Source organism: Pollicipes pollicipes, unplaced genomic scaffold, assembly GCF_011947565.3.
Source record: "Pollicipes pollicipes isolate AB1234 unplaced genomic scaffold, Ppol_2.1 Scaffold_7261;HRSCAF=8764_pilon_pilon_pilon, whole genome shotgun sequence".
In the NCBI taxonomy this organism is placed as follows: domain Eukaryota; kingdom Metazoa; phylum Arthropoda; class Thecostraca; order Pollicipedomorpha; family Pollicipedidae; genus Pollicipes; species Pollicipes pollicipes.
The window spans coordinates 28,181,596-28,203,784 of NW_023597054.1; the positions used below are offsets into that span (position 1 = coordinate 28,181,596).

General features: G+C 49.9%; 2 protein-coding genes across 5 annotated transcripts; one reads left to right on the top strand and one right to left on the bottom strand.

The window, feature by feature from the left end:
- Nucleotides 1-2,613: 2,613 nt before the first annotated feature.
- Nucleotides 2,614-5,924, top strand: LOC119112197 (mitochondrial fission process protein 1). Of its 4 annotated transcripts, none has more exons than XM_037236282.1 (4): nt 2,614-2,728; nt 3,433-3,555; nt 4,398-4,525; nt 5,053-5,924. In XM_037236282.1, the coding sequence occupies exons 2-4, from the start codon at nt 3,459-3,461 to the stop codon at nt 5,368-5,370; spliced, it is 543 nt and encodes a 180-aa protein (XP_037092177.1). In that variant the 5' UTR covers nt 2,614-2,728; nt 3,433-3,458; the 3' UTR covers nt 5,371-5,924. The 4 variants fall into 4 exon arrangements, with proteins under 4 accessions (XP_037092177.1, XP_037092179.1, XP_037092178.1 ...); XM_037236284.1 differs by having other exon boundaries at nt 2,633-2,642; XM_037236283.1 differs by lacking the exon at nt 2,614-2,728 and adding an exon at nt 2,741-2,944.
- A 1,206-nt stretch (nt 5,925-7,130) lies between these two features.
- Nucleotides 7,131-21,176, bottom strand: LOC119112220 (esterase E4-like). Its single transcript, XM_037236315.1, has 9 exons — nt 20,947-21,176; nt 14,605-14,736; nt 13,386-13,542; nt 10,855-11,040; nt 9,367-9,560; nt 8,935-9,103; nt 8,483-8,661; nt 7,830-8,001; nt 7,131-7,488 (listed from the first exon to the last, which is right to left on the bottom strand). Exons 1-9 carry the CDS (start codon nt 21,142-21,144, stop codon nt 7,145-7,147), a joined length of 1,731 nt encoding a protein of 576 aa, XP_037092210.1. The 5' UTR covers nt 21,145-21,176; the 3' UTR covers nt 7,131-7,144.
- Nucleotides 21,177-22,189: the final 1,013 nt, after the last annotated feature.

Here is a 22,189-nt window from a genome sequence, read left to right on the forward strand (position 1 = left end):
CTCCCGCTAGGCACTGTGGCCCCTGCCCAACACAGTAGCCCCCTCCCCCATTGTCAGGTACCTCGAACACTGCATCGTGGGCCCTGGCCCCGCTCCCGCTTGGAGAATGTGGCTCAAGGGCTCAGACTGACATCGAGCCGACTGTTTGGCTTTGTTTCGAGACCCTATATAATAGGGCCTACCTAAAGAGGACGATAAGAACCTTAATAAGAGGACGATAATAGAAGCCCTTTGACTGACATTTTAGGTCGCGACACTACGGATGGGACTGGGCCCGAGTCCAATCGAGCCCTTCGTCTTCTGTCTTCGGACCACCGGCAAACACGGCTCTTGGCGACTTGGGTCACTTGCTAACACAGGACCCCTTTTAGGCGCTGTAGGCCCCTGGCCGACACCCTCATGGTTTCAGTGACCCAACTAATGAAAATCGCAGGCGAGGTCTTGCTTTTGCTCGGGAAATGGACCCCAGGGGTCAGACTGACACCCAACGGGCTGTTCAGTGTTTATTGGTCTCTGGCCGAAATAGAGCCGCGCTGTCCCAACTTCCCCAATCAATGCAAACGGCTTTCTGGCTAACGTTTGAGGTCACGGCCTTACGGATGTCAGATCGGAGTGCATTGGAAGTGCTCGGGGAGTGCATCCTTAAGGTGGCTTACGGTCGCTCGGTCGGGCCCTCCAGCCTTCCAATCGGATCCTTGCTCGTTGGTTCCAAGGGGCTCTGCGGCCCCCTTCGGACCTCCTCCAGCAAAGTCTGTGATCGACTATGGCCCACCATCCGACACATGACTCCTGTTAGGCGCCGTGGGTTCCTGATCTAGGCAGGGGCCCAGACCATTGCTTCAGGGACCTCGACCGACGGAAATCGCGGCCCTCGGCCGTGCTCCTGTTCGAGAAATGGGTCCCCAGGGCTGAGACTGACATGGAGCCACCTGTTCGGTGTTTGTGGTTTCTGGCTAATTTAGACACCACCCGCATTATCTTAAAGGTTTTCAGTTGGTGTAAGAGGAACTCTGCCTGATATTTCAGGTCACGACCCTGCGGGCCGCGATTATTTATGCATCGCCATTCAGCCAGTCATTCGGGCCTGTAAGTCCTACAACCGGGTCCTTGGTCGTCGGTTCCGTTGGGTCCGCCCAGACCCCTCTTTGGGTTTCATCAAACTTCCCTTGGTCGGCTCGGCGCTCCTTTCGAAAACAGGGCCCTCTGATAGGCAATGTGGGAACCTCCCAGATAAAGTGGGCCTGACTAGTGTAAATCGCTGGCCCCGGCTTGTAGCTGATTGGGAAGTGGACCCGGACTCTTAGGTCAATATCGACAGGCAGCCGACTATTCGACGCTGGTAGCGCCTGACCGACAGATAGGCACATATTGACTGAGGGAGTCCGCGATCGGCGCAAAGGGTCCTCTGACTGTCATTTGAGGGCCCGTGACCGTAGGCCAGGGCCCCTGAATATGACGCCGACCACCCTGCGTGCTGTTCGATCTTCCATCGGGCCGATGATCGTCAGACTCGATGGGCCCTCCATGCTCTTCAGACCTCCTCGAATACCGCCTCCGGCCGACTCGGGGCCCACACTGCGGGGCCCTGACAGACGCTGGGCCCCAACCAATGTAAATTGCTGGCTCCGGCTTTGTCTCTCCTTGCGAAATAGGTCCTCAGGCCGGTGCCTGACCTACGTATAGGGCCTTGTCGACTCAGGGGCCCCCGATCAGCGCGCTTAGTCCTCTGGCTGGCATTGGAGTGTCCGGCCCCACGGGCCGGGGCCGCTGAGTGCGACCTCTGGGCAGCCTCTCGGGCCCTTCGATCCCTCAAATCTGTTCCTTAATCGCAGGTCCCGAGGGACTTTCCGGGCCCCTCCGAACCTAAGGGGGGAGGAGGCGGTACGTGCCCCTTGTGCCCTCCTCTCCACTTGCCTGCGCTACTGGCCTGCTGCGCCCACAACATTGATGCAATAGTGCACACTCGGCAGCACTGGTGATTGCACTGTTTCACACATGAGGTTCTTTGCCGTCAGATGACGGTGATGCATGAGCACAACTAGAGCTCATTTTGCAGTGCACTTCTGCACAATGGTGCGAAGTTATGATGCCCAAGACAGAGTTTCATATCAAAATAGCGCCCTGATCGTTGCATCTCCTTCACTGCGGTGATGAGCCTATCATGAAAACCTACCCGGAAGATAGACTTCTGATGCGCTGGCATGTTCCAAACAGCTAGTTATTACCTGGGTGTTTGATGGGTTTAACTTCATCCCGTTGTATGCGTTTTCTCCCATTTGTCTATGGCCTGAGGACCTTTGGCTGGACCAAGGCGGCTCAGCCAAGGACCTCGAGATGCCTCGAAAACTATATGCCTTTTACATTTTATAGAATCTATCAAGTCTACCAGCACAGATTTTTTGTATTTTTAGTTTTATGGTTATGTTGTGTAATTAGCCAATCATTACAATGCTTTGTTTATGGTTGTTAGACCGCGTATACGAAACGGCCGGACAATAAGATTACTTTAGTACTGAGCTGCTTTTTCTCTTTGAATACATATATGGCACAACTGTGACTAAATAAGCCGACCGTAATCAAGTTCAAAGAAATCCAGGGTGTGGGAGCGCGGATGATTCACTCGACCGCAATTTTGAGCATCTGTAGCTTTAAGGGCTCCCTCGCAAAGTGTTCTTGTCTCTTAAGACCGAGTTTTGCAGGATTTTGGTGTAACTGTAGGCTGTATCTGGTACGTCCTCCGATACGTTTTGAAGATATTTTTCCGTTGAATTGCGTATGGAGCGCGGTGTGAGAAAAGCTGGAATTTCCTTGTGTTAATGACACCATTGAACTTCGTGCGCTGGGCTATCAGCTGGAATAAATGGGTACTTTTTTATTCCATGATGCTTTATTTCCAGTCTAGTTTACAGAAAGTCAGCTGCTGCTCAAATTCAAATAGTGATATGTAAGTGTTTCATATGCACAGTTTTGTAATCTGGCACCAGCATCCCAGATCATTCCAAAGGAGCAGCATGTCACCCACCCACTCAGCTATCATTGTGTACCAGAAAATCAAAAGATATGGCTCAGTTGGGAAGCAATCATAAACTTCCGGTCAAATTCAAGCAGACACAATCATAAAGTTTCAGTTGAAGATTAGTTGAAGTCAGCAGTTTTGTTTTTTGTGTAAAATGGTTAATTTCCACACAGCTGGTGCCAGGCCAAACAGATACAGGTGCTGGATGGGCTGGGTTACCATGTCATGCAGTTAAACAACTTCAGGCTGGGAGTATTGCATTACCTATGCACTATCTTTTTGTCACCTATTTCGAGAAGTTCTGTCAATACGTCTGTGAAACTGCTGCCATTGCGTAGTGCTTCATCGATGTCTTCCTTCTGACCTCGTATATGCACACTGCATTTTCATGTCAATTGTTCCAAATGCTTTCACAGATTTGAACATCCCTGCAAACCTCACCATGAGTAGTGTCACTGACCATTCCAAGGACATGAATCATGCAGATGCTGGAAATGGTGAAGTGGATATCTACAGAGATACTCCAATCAGACTACTAGGTAACTGATGTACCATATATACCACTGTCTTTCAGTCCTCCACATGATGTTGATTTCCTAATATGATATGTATTATCTTTGTAATATCAATATAATCTTGTTATTTTAGATATATGCTCTGATGGTTAATAATTCCTTTGATCATGATAACCAGTTGATAATATTGGTTTTAACTTTTTTATTTATACTGTCTCTTTTGTATTTTCAATTTAGTTCTTTTATTTATCCTGTGGCAGTGTGTTCCATCAATGTACTGTGAAAGATATAATGGCACAAAAAGCATGTTAAGTGCAAGTAAATGATAAGTGTGTTTTAGGTTCACTTGTGTATCTGTCTGGAGGGAACGTACATCCTCCCTGCCCAGGAAATGAGGGAAGCAAAATGTGAATTGACCGTCTTTTGTGTATGCTAGTCCCTGTATTCATGGATCAGCTCATCACTGGCATCATGTGACTACTGACTGGTTTACTGGAAGTGAAGCTCACAGGGAGCCAAAATATGTATGGAATCAATTTTAGGCTTGCAGTGCAATACCATGGTCTTGATGCCAGGTATTAAGCCAGTGTTAGCTGTCAGGTGGGGGGGGGGGGGGGGGGGGGCAGGGGTGGATTGCTAGGCTCAGCAATTGTTGGGGAGCCCATTACCTTGTTCTCTCCCTTCCCCTCACATCATATTTTCACACCATTGTTAGTATGTGTTGTTCACGGTAGTGCATGTGCACATTTAACTTGGAATTGAATTATCTGTATTAATTGGTGGTGTCATCAGTAAAATTGTACCATCATCTTGGTACCCATTTTCCTAACAATGTGATTGAAAAGCACTGTGTGATGTGTTCACAGGCTATGCAAATGAACTGGGAGAGGCGTTCCGTGTCTGGGTCTCGCCTTTCTGGGTGAAGGCATCATATGGCGTGGCCAGTGCTTATGTCGTGGCAGACACATATGATAAAGGCAGCAAAGCTGCACAGGTATGCACTGTTAGAAACACGTTGTGTCATGGGTCGTATGTGTTGAGTGATGGGGTGATGTGTGACCATGTGTCATTCTTACTGGTGCAGCACGTTGATGAACCCTCAGGTAATGTGCTGCATCCAGTGATACTAATACGTCGCATGTGTAAATGTGTTTATTTCCTGGGTAACGCGTAGAAACTATCGTAGCGTTGGTTGTCGCTGGTTTGAAATAGGTTTAATCATATTCTCCCTCATGCAATGTCGTCTACATGATGTTTAAACTGTGTCCGCATAATGGATGTCACGCAACCAGCTTCCAAATTACATGCCTCGATGTGGCGGCATTTGTGGCAAATATCCAAAAACAAATTGAAGTACCGAGATTGACTTTCCAGACTTTCGGACAAAGATACTGGCAAATTTGACTCGTACGTTTCGTTTCACATTCTGAGTTGCGCTTCCCCGTGGACCCAAACTGATGTGCGCCCACGACATGCAGTGCGGTAACTATCGGTGCCGGTGCGGGCGTGCCGCTGTTGCAGCTGCCGCTGGGCGATGCTGAGCGTCGCACGCGCGTGCTGCACGTGTCGGTGGACACGCTGCTCTGGCAGGCGCTCGCCTCGGTCATCATCCCGGGCTTCACCATTAACCGCGTGTGCGCGGCCACGTACTGGACGCTGGGCCGCACGGCGCTGCCGATGGCCATGCGGAAGCGGCTGACGACCGCCGCCGGCCTCGCCGTTATCCCGTTCATCGTGAAGCCGATTGACACGCTCGTCGACTTCGGCTTGGACAAGACGTTCCGCAAGCTGGCGCACATCTCACCCGAGGAGAGTCAGCACAAGGGACGCAGTCACTGACGACGTGGTGCGCTAGGCCCGGCTAGGTTTGTCTCGTTGAAGTTGCTGTGATGAGTAGCGTAATGGCCGGTTTTGTCGCTGGCACGCCCCACGAGGAATGCGGGTAGCAGGTCACGGATCTTTTTACTCTAAAGCGTACGGGCATGACCGCGTTACGTACCGTGACACGTTGTTACTGCGTTGTGTCTGAACTTGTTATTTGGCACCTTCAACGATGCTGCCGTTTTTTCCTGATTTTGACCGAGCTCATGGTTATCGATGGCACGTTTGATAATGCTTTAACGCAGAGTTCCTGAGCTTTTCTACCAATGCGGCGGGGCGGCTTCACTGCTATAAGCATAGTGAACATCTTCCTGGAGTACGTTTTGCTCCCGTAGTCTTCCAGAATGCATTGTGGGATTGTTTCCTTTCGTCGTCTTAGCTTTTTTGAAAGCTTGAGTTCGTATACTGATTACTGGAACTTGCCTGGGACTTGTTTGAATACGCTAGTCACTAGATCAAGATGGATCGCTGATAATTGTTTGTAGTTTTGAAATAGAGCCTTTTTGCCTCTTTCCGATTGTTTGCCAATTTCCGAAATATTTTATCACTCGTCTTGCGTTTTAATGCATGTTCCTGTCCCATTAGCAATGTGATTGAAGCAATGCGAATAGAAATGTGACGTGATAGACTCCAGTCCACATGTCTTCGTGTGGCTTTGGCTCATAACTGTGAATGCTGTTGTTACTGATTTTGAAAGCCGTGTTTTTGGCGGCGCGTACAAGATGAACAATATCTGTTAACATCGCGCCACGGCACAGCTGTTTACGGGATTGTTATTTCAATACATAATCCAATGATATGAAATTTGCAGTCGCTGTGTTTTTCCATTCACTTCATTGTTGCCGTGTTAGGTGTTTTGCGTTGTTTCGATGTTTTAGTATGTTAGCAATGCGAGGGCACTGAAGCTGTAGCGACCCGTCAATGGTCTTTGCAAGGCACAGCAAGATAAGCTTTTCACAAAACATCATCATCGTGGTCACAAGCCGTCAAACGTCACCCTCTAACACTTTGTGGTGGGTCCCATCATGAAGCTGACGAGTCCCGGCGTCCCTCAGTCAGTCGTTTCCAGCTGTCTTAAAAGAACAGGCTCAGACAGAAACACGATTGTGACGAACCATTTTTATTCATCCAGAGTAGGCACTTCTTAAAGAATGACGCACTTTGAACAAAAGTTATGGGGAGACACCAATCTCTGCCTAGCGAATAAAACTGCACGAAATGCTACGCAAAATATATAAAACCCATCCGTTAATTGATAACAACCCCCAAGAATCATCCATACAATATATCCATGAGACGGCATGCTACTTGAGCAGCAGAATGGCAGCGATCCCAACTGCATTTTGAAACGGTGCGCGGTACCATTCATGTAGCATTATGCACAAGATCAGCATAACGGATGAAGGCAAACAACGGCATATAATAGCAGCAGAGACGTACCAGAGTCGGCGTCTGCTCTTCGACACTTGCGTGCGGAAAACGTTCTTCCTACGAGGTAAAATGAGGTATGCCTAGTGCACTGAGCTGTGATGCAGACAGTCCCGTCACCACTACTGAGCATTCGGAGCTATAAGGTATGTACACACCTAAACAGGGGACTGAGGCCTTCTGCATGTGCCATTTCCCAACTGTTCAGCTCGCTCCGGCCTGTTTCGAGTCGTCCCGCCGCTCTGGTCCTCCGGGACCTGGCGCTCCCCTCCAAAGCCGTATCAGCCGCCGGAACTGGCGCCGCCTAGAGCTCGTCGCGCGCCGCTCCGGTGGCACCCCCTTCCCGGACGCGGAGTGTGCGCGGCGCCCTCCAGCCTTCCTCCAGCTCCAGGCCGTGCCAGAACTGAACGCGCTCCTGGAAGGCGGCAGCGCCGACGGCTGGCGTCAGCGAGAGGCGCATGTGGTTTTGGCGGGCCTCGCTGTACGGCTCCCACTCTGGCAGATCCACCAGGTTGGTAGTCGGCCGGCCCGTCTTGGCGAAGTTGGCCCAGATGTTGGTCAGCGCTCGCGCAAACTTCTTGTCGGTGGGATCATCCGGGAACAGTTCGCCCGTGAACAGGAACCGGATATCGTCGAAGTGGCACGTGCCTGGAACCCAACGACCCGCCGGCTATTCGTATTACATTGGAACTACGAACAGTGTACTGGTGCAGGAACATTCCGTTGAAGCTGCTTGCATTGCGTGAAATTGCTACGCTTGTTCACAAGACAACCATGCCTCCCGTTAACCGATACTTACAATAACAATGGTACTTGCTTATCATGGTTTCAGTTGACTTGTGACGTAAGTTAAATTTTGTCATCTCGCTATGCTGAGACATCCGGGGACCACAGTTTGAGTTCAGTTACGTCATCTGACCTCTTCCGGCGCAAACATATGCGTACCATATGCGTAACAACCGAGCACATAGAATGTATGCAGCACGTACCCCAGGGAAAGTGCTGCAGCTCCTTGTTGCCAAAAGATCCGGCCAGCATGCCTGGAAACGCGATACTGGGCGCCTGTTCGATGACGTACTTGTAGACGGGCGCCAGGTTGGCCCGGGCGTGGGCCCGTACGGCTGCGTCCACGCCCGTCAGAAAGTATCGGTCACCCTCCACCTGGCGGCATCAGTGTATGCCAGTGGGGCGCCCAGCGACCGGAAAAGTATCCGAAAACAAAGTCCAGAACCTGTGTAATCAACGGCAAACATCAGAACGTTGTGCAGTTGGCATTTGACAACTGTTTTTGCCCTGCGGTCCTCCTTCATAGGTGTAACACGATGTCCTCCGAGGTGATGGAGCCCCGGAGTGATCTGGTGACATTAGGTCTCCGCCACTTGACGTGAGTGTCGCAAGGGGGACGCACGGGAAACGGTTCGATGCAGAGCCGTTCATCATCGGTGGCTGACTGCCGCGAGGGTCACGGCATTTGTACTTCCCACGCTTGAAGCGCTCGGTGTGACCAGTTGGACGTCGGATGTACCTCATCACTGCAGCGCTCCGTCAAGGCACCTGAAAGGCTAAAAGTAAGGGTTTTTTTGACATGTGTGATGCTCTTAATCTTCCCCGCAGACGTACTCGGCGCCTAGCGACCGCTCACTTTGTTGAATTGATGCGCAGTGGTGAGGCCTGGCTCCTGATCGCCAAAGTAGAAGTTCTTGATTCGCCGGTAGATGTCGGCCGGATCCTTGGCTGTGTTCTGCATCCCCAGCCAGAGCGGCCCCATCTCATCAGGCTTGTTCCGCAGCTCTTCCAGCGCCGAGGCATTCAGGAGATGAACTGTGGGAAGTGGTCCCCGTAATTAGCTGTCCTCAGCGGAAGGGGCGCCCCCACACGCGCCGCCACTGCGAGCGCTTTAATAAACACCCAGCTGCGGCGCGACCATTGCGTCCTCTTCGGACGTCTATTCCGGCTACCACCCGCCAGTCGCGGTAACGAGCGTCATCATTTCCGCGGGCGACGCCGCCGCGTCCGTGCCGGAAGATCGCCGCGACACAATCGTCTCCCCGCCACCCGCGGCTAGCGGCGCGGCCGTGTGCCGGCGGGACTCACAGTTGGCGAACGTGCCGCCCTCGTCGTGATTGACGCCGGCGATCCAGGGCACGGCGCTGAAGTCGGCGGCGTCGAGCAGCGCGCGCGGGTCGTCCGGCAGGAAGGCGCCCTCCACGCCCGGCTCGACGTTCGGCCGGAATGTGAATGTGGCCGGATAGATGGACCAGAGCTTTGGACACGACGCAGAGCGTCAGCCAGTGGGTTGTAGCCAGAAATACACCGCTGTGATATGGTGGGTGCATGGACACTGGACGACGCCGCTTAAGTAGTTTAAGGCGCACGCCACCATGGGTAATGTATTTATAACAGGAGGATGCATCCCATTTCACGGAATGGATAAATATGTGGGGCAAGGCACCGCCGAGTCACTGAGTGGTCTGCTCTCGTCGTCCCCCCCCCCCCCCCGCCGCTGCACGTGGCAGCCGTCGTCACCTTGAACGCCCTGTCACCCGACATGATGACCTCCTTGGCCGGGATGGCGCGCAGACAGTCGACCAGCTGGCGACTTGTGTCGGTAGGGCAGTCGAGCACCGCCGCCTGCCGCTCGGCCACGTGGCGCTGGTCCACCCCGTTCGCCCAGTACACCAGTGCCGTGGCCGACTGCGAGATGGCGCGGCCGAACAGGCCTGCCGGCACGTGTCGCGACCTGGCTCGGGTCACGGGCACGCGTCACGCGCGCCGACGAATCAAGATCACGGTGGACACACACCACGAGCGGGTCCCTGTCGCGGCCAGTCATGTGAAAACAGCGGTCGGAAATGTATCGCTGACTCTAAAGGGAGATGGTGGAAGCTAAGTGAACTTCAAGTGCCAAGTATGCTAGAGTGCTGAGTAAACTTTAAGTTAAGCTGGACTGCGAGCTGAGCGTCAGCGCTTCCAAATGGTATGAATAGGTGGGCCCTTGGCATGGGTGGAGTGTATTTGGTGGTAGGCGTGGTTGAAGTGTATTTTAGAAGTGTGCAGCAGTCAAAACAACGAAAAACGGACAGCGGCTTGTAGTTATGTCTTTTGTCCTGCAGCACCTCAGGAATTCAGACGCCTAACAGCTGTTTGATGAATAGGGAGCCAACTGCCGAACTTGCGGAATGCGTGGTAATGTATGCCAAGTTCCACTCCAGACCACACGGCGATCCTGTGTCAGCCTGGCAGCATTCCGCCTATTCTGTTTACGAGGCCGAATTTCTCGCATTTGAACTGCGCTGACCAACAACGGACCTCGAGTCTTCAGCGCTCCCCTCCTGCTCCTTCCAGGTAAAAAATAGCCCACAGTTTGGAAAGACACCCCACGGACGCTCAGCGAGCTTCAGCAAACGCGTGAGAGGATGGACGCTATCGCAGTCCTCCATGCCAAGCGCTCTTCTGGCTCTTTGATCTTCCGACTGAACGACTTCGAGTTGGAGATAAAAGCGACCTCAGCACTTCTGATGACTCAGCTGGACACACCCGAGCGCATCTTCTCAAAAGAAAGTCGGGATTCATATCAAAAATGTTTCATCGGTGTGCATTATGTAGTGCCATCACTATGCCGGCTTTTCGTCGGCATATGGCCGCCTGGTTTCATATTCCCTATCCAGCAACGCAGTAATAATGCTGACTGCAACGGCGCACCAGATTATAGCAATTCCTCAGCGACAAATCTCAGCGGAAATCAGATATGGCTTGATAAATCTTCATGATTTCAATTCCAAGTTATATCACGCGGAACGTGAACTGCCGATGTCGGGCTTCCTGTGCGGGTGTGTGGAGCGAGGCATGCCCCCTACATGCCAATAGATACGTAGAAGTGAGCGGATGCTAATAAGTTACAGACCGGATGCCCGCCACGGGCTGACAGCATGCTCAGTTATTACGCTGCGCCCCGGACAAGCGGTAATCAGCTGCCCCGCTGCGTGGGGTGTTCGGATCTCGGCCGGCACTGACCGCGGGAGAGCGGCGATATGATCTGGTAGTGGACGGAGGTACCGCCGGCACTCTCGCCGAAGATGGTGACGCGGCTGGGATCACCGCCGAACGCGGCGATGTTCTGCTGCACCCACAGCAGCGCCATGTTCTGGTCGTACAGGCCGTAGTTGCCCCAGGCCTCGTCGTCGTCGGTGCTGAGGAAGCCTACGGACACAAGAAGAGTGCGGTTTGCGGGCCGGGCCTTGGGGGGGGGGGGATTGCTGCGTGTGAGGGTGGGCACACGCTTAGGCGGCCGGTACTGCGCGTGACGAAAAGGGGGGGGTGCCGAACTCAGGCCGCGAGAGAGAGAGAGAGAGAGAGAGAGAGAGAGAGAGAGAGAGAGAGAGAGAGAGAGAGAGAGAGAGAGAGAGAAGAGAGAGAGAGAGAGAGAGAAGTAGAGAGAGAGAGAGAGAGAGAGAGCGAGAGAGAGAGAGAGAGAGAGAGAGAGAGAGAGAGAGAGAGAGAGAGAGAGAGAGAGAGAGAGAGAGAGAGAGAGAGAGAGAGAGAAGAGAGAGAGAGAGGAGAGAGAAGAGAGAGAGAGAGAGAAAGGGAGAGGAGACATTGGTTCAAAAGAATACGAAGAACGTAAATTAAAGCCAAAAATTCAAAGTATCCCAGCGGGCGATTTTTAATCAGTTCCACGGCATTAGACAGGAATTCTAGTTCTCGCATCACTGTGTAATGCGATGATTGTCTACGTCGAGATTCCTTTTCATATGCACAATATCAAGGCGAATAAAAGGTAGTGCAAAAAGCCCCGAGATGCTGGCAAGGACTTCGAAGTATTTAATCTCTTTGTAATTGTCCTTGCTTCTAACATGTTGTCGGGAAAATGAATATTTAAGACTAGCATTGAAAGACACATGTTTGCCTAATTAATCCCCCGGTAGCTGAACATAAATTTTCAAGCACCAGCATCCTCTTTTAAACTTATTATACACCAATGAATGGAACCATGTTTTATCGACCTGATACATGACGATTACATGACACAAAGCCAGACGACAGAAGTCGAATGGCGAGAAGGTAAGCGGCAACAAGTTAACGGGATAAAAGTCGAATCCAGGATGTCAAAGCGGCAAAAGTGAAGAGGGTAGAAAGCCGAATTGTAAGAGGTCAAAATCAAAACAGTCAAATAAGAAATTGGGAATTCGAAAAGTGAAAAAGGATAAAAGTCAAATACAACCAATCAAATAAACAAAGCCTTAAAAGAACTATAAGTCAAATCGATCGAAGCAGAACAGGGCGTTGACCAAAACACGCTTGTCCCCTAGACAGATTTAAGTCGTGAAAAGCAATAGCACCTATTTTACATGTGTTTCGGTTTGTGAAATGCTGCTCCACAGCCGGACTTTTGATAACTGTGGGTAAAAATGTATATTAAGTCAGTATACAGCTTAAATCGCAGAGCACAGTCATCAGTACACTACAGTACAGTACAGTACAGTACAGTCATCGGAACCAATGCTTGCTCTATAACGACCTTTAACCAGTGCCTCCTGGTATACTGAAGGTATATAAGGCAGCTCAGCAAAATATCTCTAAACTCATAAATGATAGGTTCTCAGGAAAAACGGCTTATGTCAGTCTGGTAGCCTGATGTCGGTCTGACTGCCATTATTCTGGGACCAAGGCCTCAGTGTTCTCGTTTGAAGTATACATAGTGTGGTCATGCATTACAGACACAGTGGCCACAATTTGATGTGGTTATTGTGCCTAGGTGGGAAATTTCGGGAGTGGACAAAAACGGGTCCATCGGAATGCAGATCAAAATGATGTGTCACAGCTAACTGTCTTACCAAAGGTGGAATGATCACGAGATCCGGTGTAATATAGGACCGCATCCCAATCCAGTAAAGGGATTCTTCGTTCTATCCAGTGCCTCCTGATCCCGAGCCAGGATCTTTGGGAACAGGTCACGCGAAAAAGAGGCGTCCTGACCTAGAAATAGAACCCCTCACCCCTAACACAAAACAAGGACTTTGGATTCAATCCAGGTAGGGCCTGAATAAAATATGAACCAGGATCCAAAGCATTGCCCGACTCATTCAGAAAAAGGCATTCCTGGTCCAGAAAAGAATAGATGCATAGAAAATGCATATGCTCTTGATGCATAGAAAAGCCTTCAGAACCCGGTTGGGGATCTTCTAGCTTAGCCATAGGGCCTCCTCGATCTGAGTTTGACAGCAGATGCGATTACGAAACTTTTAGCCCAATTAAAAAGGGACTCCTGAACTGGGGGACGGCAAATGCATAGTATTGCCTGCCCGCGGCCGCAGCAATATTGCATAGTATTGCCTGCCCGCGGCCGCAGCAATATCGCATAGTATTGCCTGCCCGCGGCCACAACAATGTTGAAATACACCTACAAACTTCGCTGTGATCTTAACATAAACGTTGAATGCTCGCACGACATTGAGAATGCGCACTTTTCTGGAGCTGATCGACCAAACCCACGCCAGCAACCCGCCACCCAGCCAGGAATGCAGCCAGCAAGCCGATATACGTACCAAGCGCCCCGAGCCGGTAGTTGAGCGTGACAAGAACGACGTTCTCGTCCATGAAGTAGCCGGGCCCGTACTGGTCAGGGTTGCCGGAGCCGAAGAGGAAGGCGCCGCCGTGGATCCACACCATGACGTCCAGCGGCCGCTCCGCCTCACTCGGGAGCTGCCGACCGAGCAGAGGTGAGGCAGGAAGGGGGGGGGGGGGAGAGGACCCGGGCGCACGCCGAGAGCGCCGTTGTGGGCGGAACACTGCAGGGCGGCTCGTGAGGGGAGGCTCCGCAGAGCCGGGCAGGCTGCACGAGCCCCGGCCCCCCTGGCCTCACACGCCCCATCTCCGCCGCAGGGTTCTTCCGTTCTCGTTCTCGTTCTCGGTTTCTCCGTCACCGAGGGCCGCATTTGTCTGAACATTTCAGGCGTTGGGAGCGGGTTCGCGTGCAGTGTGGGCGCTGAAGGGTCTGTTGCACACGCGAATCCGCTGAGGTCACGGCATGACCAGCACTTTCAAACCAGTTGCTGATGCCGTGGGCGCAGCTTGCACAAGCCGCTCCAATGGTCCATGACTGCAAGGCCATCTTCCTCACCATTCGTCGCAGGTTAACGTTTCATCAGTGCCTTATTGTTAGGTGGTGGAATGCATTACCAGAGAGCGAAACATCATATATATATATATATATATATATATATATATATATATATATATATATATGTATGTATGTATAAACCGTGTGCGACGTTGCGTGAAACAATCGCCCAACACCAAGCTACAGTTCGCAGGCTCTGGAGGCATTTAATTTGATAACCAAGGTCACTTATGGCTGCCAGCAATGGGATGGGCGTTTGAATAATTGGATAATAGCATCATCTTTCGCTGCCCTGCCGCTCCATGCGGCAACAGAGAGAAACGGCGTGACGGCTCTAACCGCGCACACGATGGAGAGCCAGCGGCGTAGCCAGGACTTTGCCTGGGAGAAGGCCAACTTGTGGCCCCTTTGGCCTAGGAAGACCCATGTCTTCCTATGGCGATGTAGGAACCTGTTAGGGGTTTTAAAGGGATCTTACTTTTGGATTCTCGAAACCATTTTAAACTCAGGATCTAATTTGATCTTTCCAGGGCTTCGTAATTCAAGCTCACCGGTATAACATTACATTAGTAACCCTGTTGAAAAATACACATATGCCGTGCTCTTGACGAGCGGCCGCCAGAAGAACACCGGGAGGTGCGTACCTTAGGAGTGTAGACGTTGAGGAAGAGGCAGTCTTCGTCGCCCTGGTACTGGCCCAAGAAGAACTGGGGACACATGTTGCCGGGAGCCGTGGCGTCCCGGGTCCCCGTCCAGCCCTCGGCAGGAGCTGTGCGCTGGAAAACGCCGCGGAACAAGCGGAAGTGTGAGGGCGGGTAAAACAAATAGGCGGCGTCAGCAGACGGTCGCCACTTGTTTTTAATGAAGTGATAAAGACGGGGAGGCATGCAGAATTTCACGATGAGGTGAGGCACAGCTCAAAATCTTTTACTGAAAAAACATGTTAGCACGCGGTAGGTGTGCGAAATTTCGGGCATAGCGTATAACAACATAGCATGTTTCACAATATACTTATTTTGACGCGTGCACGTCTCTTTTCCATCGGCAGAAATTACTCCTACGCTTGTGAATGCGTGTCAGTGTTTGATAGGGGGATCATGTGCCGCAGTGTTCCTCCATCTGAATACGGCCCCGGAATGCAGAAATAATGGACGTTGATTATATATTTATATACCTCATGTATGCATAACATATGCACCCAAAAATCCAAATCACTATCATGGACACAAAAATACACCATACTGTTCGGCAGGCACGGTGCATTGCTTTATATTTTCTATGTTATCATAATATTCTTGGCTTGATCGGGTGCATTCCTTAATGATGTAAGCGAACAATGGTAGTCAAATTTCTGGATTTCCGCCGTAAATACCCTGCAAGATTTAAAAACATGTACTTTAAATAATCCTCCACTTATTGTGTTGCTGGGAGATTCACGCCAACGCCCTTGTTGAAAAACAGGCCCAAACGGTAACTAAAGCTCGCTTCCCCTACACTTTTCTACGAACCGTTTCTCCACTTTCGCGTGACCGTGGGATCAAAAGGGATTAGGAGAGAGAACCACAAGATTGGAACCACCATGAGATTTTGCGTACGTCGAGCAATAACGTTTATACCTCCATCGTTATCATGGGGTGTTCCACCAGAGCTCACGCTGCCCCCTCCCCCCCCCCCCCCACTCCCCAATTAGCTGCCGTGCTTGCTGTCCAAGCCAATCAGTTCCGTGGCCAGTCCGCCTAGTCTCGGCCAGCCGGTCAATACACATCAGCAGGCGTCATCTGCATTAACAACGAGTCATTACCCGGCGGCAACTCATTCGCACTGCTGCGGCGGCCACACCGCGGCCACGCCGCGGCCGACTCGCAGCAGTTCGCGCGGTCGAAAATCAATTCCGCGCACGAAAGCCGAGTGGCCGGGCGGGACGCGGCGGGACTCTGAGGAGCCAGCTGCGGCCAGGCTGCTGACTCGAGTCCAGCCGTCGCCAGTCGAGTCACGAGCGGTCGCTGGGCCGGACGCCACGGGACTTTGTCGAGTTTTATTGCTGTCGCGCCGCCATAATGTCCGTATCGGCCCACCGCCAGATAGCGCGGAAGGATGTCCCCAGGTATGTAACGGCGCGCGTGGCCGATAAATAGAGCTGCGAGCCCCTTTCACCGCTTAGGTCAAGCGGGGCGAGTAGGGCAGCCAACTTAATGAGATTCTGAAAAACGCACATCGTGCCACAGCTTCAATTTGAGATCGCGTCCCCCACGCAAAAAAGTAAAAACGTTAGAGCTCGTAAGTCCATCTTTCAAGATGCGTAGGAATAATCGCATAATGCGGCAGAAGTCTTCCATAATAAGACAAAAGGAATAAGCAGATAAGCATGTTTATTTAACATAGGTGCTTGCGTGCTGATTTACTAAATGATTGTGCCGAAAGCTTACGAATATATAAAATGAGCTGTTGCATTGCATACACAACGTGCATTTTCACTTTGTACAGACATGTTTGGCATGATTTGTGCGGTATCTAGGCCGATCCATTATTGTGATTTGCTCAGAGACAGATATGCATACGTGTCAATGGATATGACAGAGGGCAACATTAGGCTGTGCAGTAACATGGGGAAAATGACGTGAAACTTAGAAAAATGGGCCGGTGATCGCTAATGCAACCCTTTCCCTCTCCACCGGGGTGTTCTGTAAGATGGTCGTTGCAAAAGCCTACAAAAGATTTGAAAGCTCCACCATTCCGGTCTAAAAAGTTGCCATACAATGATGGGAATGACGTTAATTGGAACCTAAGATCACCTTCAACAGTGTATACAGATCCAGTGTCATCGTGGCTGACGGCGAAACGTCTCGTAATTTAGAACTAAGGCTCGGAACCGCCGCGAGTCAATAAAATGTAACAAATCACCTAAGGCCTGCACCTGTAATTGGCGACCGCTTTCCTAACTAAATCAGCGATGTGCAATTGTTCAATATTCTCCCCTAACGCCCAGCTCGGCCGAAGAGAAGAAACTTTAAAATCGCAGAGCAAGCAGAGGCTTTAAAGAGACCGATCGGCATTTTCCTTTCTGTTTTATCTCAAGCGATCTTCCGAAACTGCTTGGAGGTTGGGGCGTTAAGCCCGTTGCGTGGAAGTCCGGTGCCAAAGAATAACAATAATTTAGCCGGCTAATGCCGCCTGACACTGGGCAGGAAAAGAAATGAAAGAGAAAATAGATTCATATACTCATGGTTTTCACGTTACTCAGGCAGACATCAGTGCGCGCAATGAAGGGAAAGGACGGTCGATTCGTGTGCATCAGCGCAACGGATGATCCCTTGGACATGTATTTGAATTAAACGACGAGAAAGAGCTTCCGTGTGTAACCCAAATTCAGCACACCATTGTTCACAAAGGCTTGTGATCATTTTTACCCTAGAGTTGCATTTCTATCAAAGCGTAGGAAGGGGAACTCAGCCAATAAGCGTGCTTTAAACGCGACCTTGTCTATGTCCGTCTGTCTTACAACGTCCTAATCTCAAAAAGGTTTGAATAACAAAAACGGGATTGTGCGCAGGGGATACTGATCTTGCGTAACCACGAGTTTTTGCTGGATGGTGCGGCTTGCCAAAATTCCCCGTTTATTAAAACCAGATAATCTTGTACTGTGCATAAATTCGATGATGAGCGAGAGGAGGCCAAGATGCGGGTCACCAAGAGGTTGTTTTGGGAAAAGGGTGCCACCACCCATTAACTCAAGGGTGGTGCAAGAATTTCTTCGTCTCTTTAGGGCTAGAAAATTTTTGTTAATAAATAGCTTTCCCAAATTTGAAGGTGTCTTCTGTTATTGCACGTCTGAAGAATGTCAGTGATGGCCGTCAGCTGTTTTCGTGTCAATATCCTGTCATGCTCGTGTCGCATAAGGTCCAGAGTTGCCCCGTCACGTAAGGGCGGGACAACTCTATCGGGCGTCGTGAGAGTGTCGTTGTGGTCACACCAATGTAGTGTATGGAACGAAGTTCGCAGCCTTCGATATTGCATTTTAATTGACACACTACGTTGGTACATTTTAGTTTGTCGGCTGGTCTGGACTGTTCCTCATAAGTAAGTGAGAGATGTTCAAATTGCGATCAATCCACAAATCCCATTTGTCGTGTTGCTGTAACTGTTAATGTGTCCGGAGGACATCCTCAAAGTTGTAAAAAATCTGCCCGTTTAATCTCTGAGCCGTACGAATTACTTTTTCATTCAAGAACATTATTTCAACATTCAAACATTCAAAAACATTATTTTTCCCACGGTCATTGTCGCGCGCTCGGTGCACGCCGTTTGACGTCACTTGCAGTGGCCAACGCCGTTCGGTTTTACGAAAATTGCGGCCAAAGCCATCACTATCATTGCTCCCCGAGACTACAACCGTGTCATTGAGGCTTTATGACACACTCAGCTGCTTGGGTTACATGGCGCCTCTCAGCCTCTCACCCTGGCGGGAAGGGTGGGCATCGAACCCCGTCCCTGTGGTTTCCCAGACGCCAGGGCCCATAAATGAGGCTCCTGTCTGACTTTTCGGACCCTTAATCGTAGGTTCCGAGGGGCCCGTGCCCCCCGTACTCCCCCTGCCTGCGCTACTGCGCGTATGCATCTGTGTGGTCCTGCGTTTTCCAGTATACATAACGCTGTTTCGTGAAACGTGAAAAAAATGACGTTTGTATGGTTTCAAATACCAGCCACCTTGAAGCCGTTGATGTTCCATTTTGTCTTTAAAAAATGCAGGGCGTAAAAGAGATCACATGATCAAAGGTAACAATGCAAATTAAGTGAACAAGTCAATTTAGGAAATGTAAGTGGAGTAATGTCTAGTAGAGTAATACTTGTCATTTTCTTTCTTTCAAAGTCTTGGTTTATCATCTGTTATTTATATAACTTTGAGTGCCGCTTGAGAACCATTAGGACGTTGGTTTGGTCAACAAATGTGATATAGTTGACCAAGATCGCTGTGTGTTTTGGTCATTCTGAGAATCTGAAGTTTCTTTGCAATGAGCCTAAGTCCTAAGCCTTGAAGTAAACGGAATGTGGTAACTCAAGCAAGAACTCTTGCCTTGAAAACAGGTATTAAAGCAATAAGTATTGATATATTTCTTAGTTTTTTTCTTAGCTTTCAAAGAGTATGTTGAGATTATGTACAAGCATATGTGTCAGGAGTGACAAATAAGATTTGTCAGTGCTAGTCTTGAAAACCGAATTAGGACAGCAAACAGTCTTGTGGACTGGCTATAGTTCATAGCTGTGGGACTGAAATTATGGTAGATTTGAAATATTTACTAGGAATAAAGACAATGCTGCGGACCTGTGCGTGCTATTTTCACAAAAATTGTCCTGCGGGCGGGATGAGTTTCAAAATTTTTATATATGGCGGGCATGGACTTTTTAAATTAACAAAGTTTCGGCACAAGTACTCATGCATATTTAGAAGTTATTTCTGGCTCAATCCGTGCGCTGTGCGCTGTAAAATTTGATGCATACCCCGAATTGCTGTGGCGCAAAGATACGACATACAAATAAAAGCCATCAAAACAGGCAACATATATTTTCATTGCTTCGGTGTACGTGGTGTATGGCATGTGCAACCACACACGCGGCACCCCGTCCTTCTCCTTTCAATTATACGCCAAAAAAGGCCCCCTCACAATCGTAGCTCCGACCCGTGGTCATCGGGATAGGGTGGCTCAAACGGTGGTTAGTCCGAACGGTTGCGCCATCGTGCAAAAATAATTGCCTAAAAACACACCTTGCAGCACGCTCTGCGTGCTGCCGTTGACCTCACGTCAACGAGACCTACCACTCGCTGTGTTTCTTCATGATGGCATGTGAATTAATGTTAGGCTATTACGCTGTAGATGTTGTGTATTTTAAATCTGATTTATGACCAAAGGCATTATTATTTAAGTGCCTACCAAAGCACGTCATGAACAGTTCTGTTCAGGACAGTAATCTGTACTGTTAAAGACCGCAGCCTGTACCACATGGGAAGCGCTGGTATCATCTTTAATTCAAAATTCAGTATTTGCTTAAAGATCCCAAGGAAGAGTACTTAAAATATGGCAACTAGTACACACGTGCGGGCAAGCCGCACACCAGTCGAAAGTGACGGTTGCAAAGCTGGTGCACAGGCACGTGTTGAACTGCGAATCTGTGGCCAGGCAATATGGGGAGTAAGAGTTTGTTTCGCCTAGAACATCTGTTCTGCCTAATGTTAGTATGGTGTGGTACGGTATTATACCCTTGCATAGTGTGATCTAATCAAGGCCAAAAATAGGAGTTTAATTCAAAGACTCAGCTTTCTGTAGGTCACTATCTAAATACGTCATAATCGATGAGCCCGTATTCATATATGTTACAAGAAGTAGAGCTTACTGTTTCGCCACACAAATATGCGGCTGTATTGAGATTCCAGCATGTGCCTTATCAAATAAAATCGCAATGAAATAATATTTTGTGATCAATGCCACCACAGACATCCTATTTTTTCAACCACTCACCCTGACCTGTCTTCCTGCCTCTGGCTACATCACACGACATCATGCCTTGTGTTTATCGTGCAGGACATTCATTTCAATGAAAGCAAAAAAAACACTTTAGGCTCTGTTACGCATTACAACGTATGAATGGTGCTGAGCTTCTAACAACTTGTCATATGTATTTAGCCTTGCTGTGTAATCTTTGTGCCATGAAATGCGATGTTTGGTTTGCTGACTTGACCATTTTGTTTAATTTTACCTCCAAATATGTATTTCTAGGACCGCAAATGCAATAATGTGGAAATTTTCCGTTCTGCAAAACACCAATGCCTCCTTCCTTGCCTGTTAGGGCCCGAAACAAGCGCTTGCGGACGTTGTACGCCAGCTTTTGCGAACATTCGGCCTCCAAAATGGCAGCTCCAGCGACGATTACAGATCATCATATGCAGAGATCTCAGACTGACCCGACATCACCCGGTCAGTGCTCGAGCTCACCTTGAAGCGTAGCTCGCCGACCGGCGGCAGGGCGTACGGGATTCCCTGGAATGAGTGGAAGGGCTGGCCGGCGGCGCTGCTGTCGATCCGGCCGACCAGCTTGCCCTGCGTGAGGCTGACCTCCGGTGCAGCGCCCCGCGCCGGCCCGGCGGCCAGCAGCAGCAGCAGCAGCAGCATCGGCGTCAGCTGGAGCTGCATGGCGTGGCTCCTTCCCGAGGTGCGCCGCGAGACTGGCGGCGGCGGCGGCGGCGCGACGGCTCGGTCCCCAGCCCTCCCTTCTGCCTGAGCAGGTGTCCAAGGTCGCCTCCGGGCCAGATGCGGGCACTTACATGTCATTGATGATGGGTGCCACAGCTGGCTGGGAGGGGCAGCATTCGCAGGAAATACCTTCTGCTGTCTGATTCATCCTCATTACGCAGGTGTGTGCATAGTTGGAGATGTTCTCGTCCAATTAACAGAGCCTCATGAATCTGCTTGGTTATTCAGTATATGCAGTCCTCTTTATCAAGACCTTTAAACCGTGCTACCTGTGTAAAAAACAACATCCTATTTTTCAGCTGGGTTCTTTAGAACGTCGTCGTTGAAACAGGTGTTCGGCTCGCTCGTAGATCGTGCGTGTCGTTCGAATGTCCTGAAATAAGCAACGCCCACCTCAACAGAGCGTCAGTTTTGGTCGGATGCTTTCTGTACAAAAATGGAGGTATCTGTGCTGAACAGATCAAAGTGGCTTCTTTCTTGCTCTAGAGGCTAATCAAAGTTGACCATATAACCGTCCACTTTTTTATTCTTCGCCAATAAGATGGTTTACCAACTTAACTTTCCAAGCTCAATAAACAACTTTCTTAAGCAATATTTTTTAACACCAACAAGATGTTCTACAAAGTCCATGACGAGCAGGGCGGATGCTCGACCAGCGTCATTGTCTAACATATATGGGAGCAAAAGCGAATGGGAGCTCAGACGTTTTTAGGAACTACGTAAGTATGCACGACCGATAACTTGATGCAGGCAAGGTTGGGTAAGCCCTAGCCTATTGCTTACTAAGGCTTACTAAGAAGAGGCACAGGGGAAACTGGCTGGTATATTTTGATCAGGGACACTTGCAAGTTCAACGTTCCTCCTCCTCTTTCATGCATGTGACCTGAGTGTTAAAGGCAGGTAATTCAATTCTCAGAAATTTCATAGTCGAGGTGATTTTATCAATGCTCACTATGCCACATCACAGGTATTAGGCAAACAATGT

What these genes read in the sequence shown, in the direction of transcription:
- LOC119112197 (XM_037236281.1), top strand. An exon ending in TACTCCAATCAGACTACTAG is followed by an intron (nt 3,556 to 4,397) that starts GTAACTGATGTA and finishes ATGTGTTCACAG; the next exon opens with GCTATGCAAATGAACTGGGA. An exon ending in AAGGCAGCAAAGCTGCACAG is followed by an intron (nt 4,526 to 5,052) that starts GTATGCACTGTT and finishes CCGCTGTTGCAG; the next exon opens with CTGCCGCTGGGCGATGCTGA.
- LOC119112220 (XM_037236315.1), bottom strand. Translation starts at nt 21,144, where the DNA reads ATGCAGCTCCAGCTGACGCCGATGCTGCTGCTGCTGCTGCTGCTGGCC. An exon ending in TCAACGTCTACACTCCTAAG is followed by an intron (nt 13,543 to 14,604) that starts GTACGCACCTCC and finishes CTCGGTCGGCAG; the next exon opens with CTCCCGAGTGAGGCGGAGCG. An exon ending in CGGGTGACAGGGCGTTCAAG is followed by an intron (nt 9,104 to 9,366) that starts GTGACGACGGCT and finishes TCGTGTCCAAAG; the next exon opens with CTCTGGTCCATCTATCCGGC.